The 2,131-nt window shown below is 52.1% G+C and overlaps 1 protein-coding gene across 1 annotated transcript; it reads right to left on the bottom strand.

Moving 5' to 3' along the window:
- Positions 1 to 1,135: 1,135 nt before the first annotated feature.
- SMIM45 (small integral membrane protein 45) lies at positions 1,136 to 1,342 on the bottom strand (the record flags this gene model as incomplete). The annotated part of the gene is made up of 1 exon (XM_082279990.1): positions 1,136 to 1,342. The coding sequence occupies one exon, from the start codon at positions 1,340 to 1,342 to the stop codon at positions 1,136 to 1,138; it is 207 nt and encodes a 68-aa protein (XP_082136116.1).
- Between the last annotated feature and the right edge of the window lie 789 nt (positions 1,343 to 2,131).

The raw sequence follows: 2,131 nt of genomic DNA, 5'->3' as shown, positions 1-2,131 counted from the left end.
TGGGAATATCCCTCTCAGCCCCAGTGTCACAACTTCATACAGCACTTTGGTGGCTGATCAGCCCTGGGACAGTGCAGAGAGTCTATAAACATGGGATTTTGTGCTAGACCCACATTATATGGCTTGGGTCCAGAAAGCAAAGGTGGTACAACAGGCCCATTTGGATGGCAGGCTCAATGTTCCTTCCCAGAGATGTGCAGGGGAAAAAGGGCTGAGGGATGCTTCACAGCTTTCATTGGGAAACACTTAAGGAAGAGCCTATCCAAGCTGTAGGGCTCTGCAGTGCAGGGGACTGAACAAGTGAGAGTTGCTCCATAGACTATCCCATCTTCCTTCATGACAGAGGAGCAGAAGGTTAGGCAGATCAGGAGCAGCTCATGTGGTATGTCTGGCAGCGCCCCTTCATGGAGAGCTGCAGAAAGTTCTCAGCTTGACACAGGACTTGGACAAACCTCTTTAATAAAGACCTTTAATTTGAATGTGGTGCATCTGGAATGGTTGTATAGATGGATGTTCTCCATCTCCCAAACAGACACAGAAGGGGTGTGCATTTAGCAAAGATAAAGACATTCAGTCTCTGAGGCTCACTGAGCCCTTGGTCCCTCTGCACAGAGCTTCAGCAAGCTCACCATCCTAGCACCAAGAGTGGGTGCTGGGAATAGCTTAGCTGAAGCAACAATTTGTATTGAAACCCCATTGATTTCCTCCAAAATACCCCTTGGACTTAGACAGACTGTGCTAGATTTAATCTAGGGAATAGGAGTACAAGGTTCTGTATCCCTTTGCAAATCTGGTACCTTTCCTACTGAAGGTCCTGTCAAGATGCCAGGCAGCTCAAACTCAAGTGATTAACAAGGGATATTTCATCTGAGTGGTTCATCAGTCTTGGCCATGGGAAGGAGCAGAAGTCCTTGGCTGGCTGAAGAGCTGTGAGCACATGGGAAGCCCCAGCCACACAAATCTTGGCTAAGAAGCAAAGGGGCAGAATGGTGAGTGGTGAGTACGAGACCCAGATCAGCACAGAGCAAAGTGATGACCAGCCCCACTTACACCAGGGCAGGACTGCCATCCCCACTGAGGCTTGTGGTCTGCTGCCTACGCAGGAGAGATTCTTCTGGCTGCGATGGGCAACTTGTCAGACCTCAGGCACCCCAAAGGCCAGGTTGTCCCGAATCATCAGTGTCTTCCGAAGGTCTCGCTCCATGATTGGCCTCTGTGTTCGCCACTTATGGGCTTCCTGGAGTCCTGGCTCAAAGTAGTAAATGCAAGCTCCAAAGCCCACCAGGATGAGAATGGAGATCACCAGATACACGGGCACAAACCAATCCAAGAAGTGGGGCATGGCTGCCAGAGAAAAGGAGAGAAAGCTCATGCAGTGGGAACACCCAAAACACACCTCCGAGACTGATCACGAGACGTGTCTCATCAGCAGTGCCCAGTCCCTCCTCACAGCCCTGCTGCACCTGATTCATGCTTGGTTGCACATGAAGGCACCTCATCCACTGGGAGAGGCCTTTGGGATCATTGCTGGGACCCCGCACAGAGTGTCAGTCCTGCTCCCTCCCCACAGAGGGGGTTGAGCCTGTATGCCCCCAGCCCTGCTGCCAGTGATTAAAGATAGGCAGCAGGTAAATACAGCTTCTTCTCACCTCCTGCTTGAGGGAAAATCTGCTTCCCTTGGTACTCCATCACCCCTTTGAATTCCCAGTCTGAGCTGGTCTGAGCCCTCCCTTACTGCACCCCTATTTCATGTCCTGCTTTGCCAGGGCCCAGGATCTTTGGTTCAGCACCAGTCTGTGAGCAGAGCTGAGATCCCTCCACCACATCAGCCACTGTGCAGTGGGGGACACTCACCAAGAGCAGCTGATTTGCCTTTCCAAGAGCCCCTGGCCAGCTGGGTGCGAGGTGGGCCCGGAGAAGAGTTGCCCTGGGGAACACAAAACAACACCACACTGCATGATTGCTGCTAGCCTAGTGCTAAAAATGAGAGAGCAGGAAGGAGCAAACATCTCCTTGTCCAGATGTCAGGGCTGAATTTTTCTGGAGGGGTGGACAAAGGGGATCCCAGCCCCACAACCTGCTGGTGCCCTGGAAAACTCTCTCCCCACCATTATGGCCCTGCTGATGCCAT

The sequence above is a fragment of the Coloeus monedula genome, assembly GCF_965178545.1.
Source record: "Coloeus monedula genome assembly, chromosome: 4".
NCBI classification, from domain to species: domain Eukaryota; kingdom Metazoa; phylum Chordata; class Aves; order Passeriformes; family Corvidae; genus Coloeus; species Coloeus monedula.
Note: the sequence above shows the minus strand (reverse complement) of the source record. Positions and strands in the feature narration are given on the sequence as shown.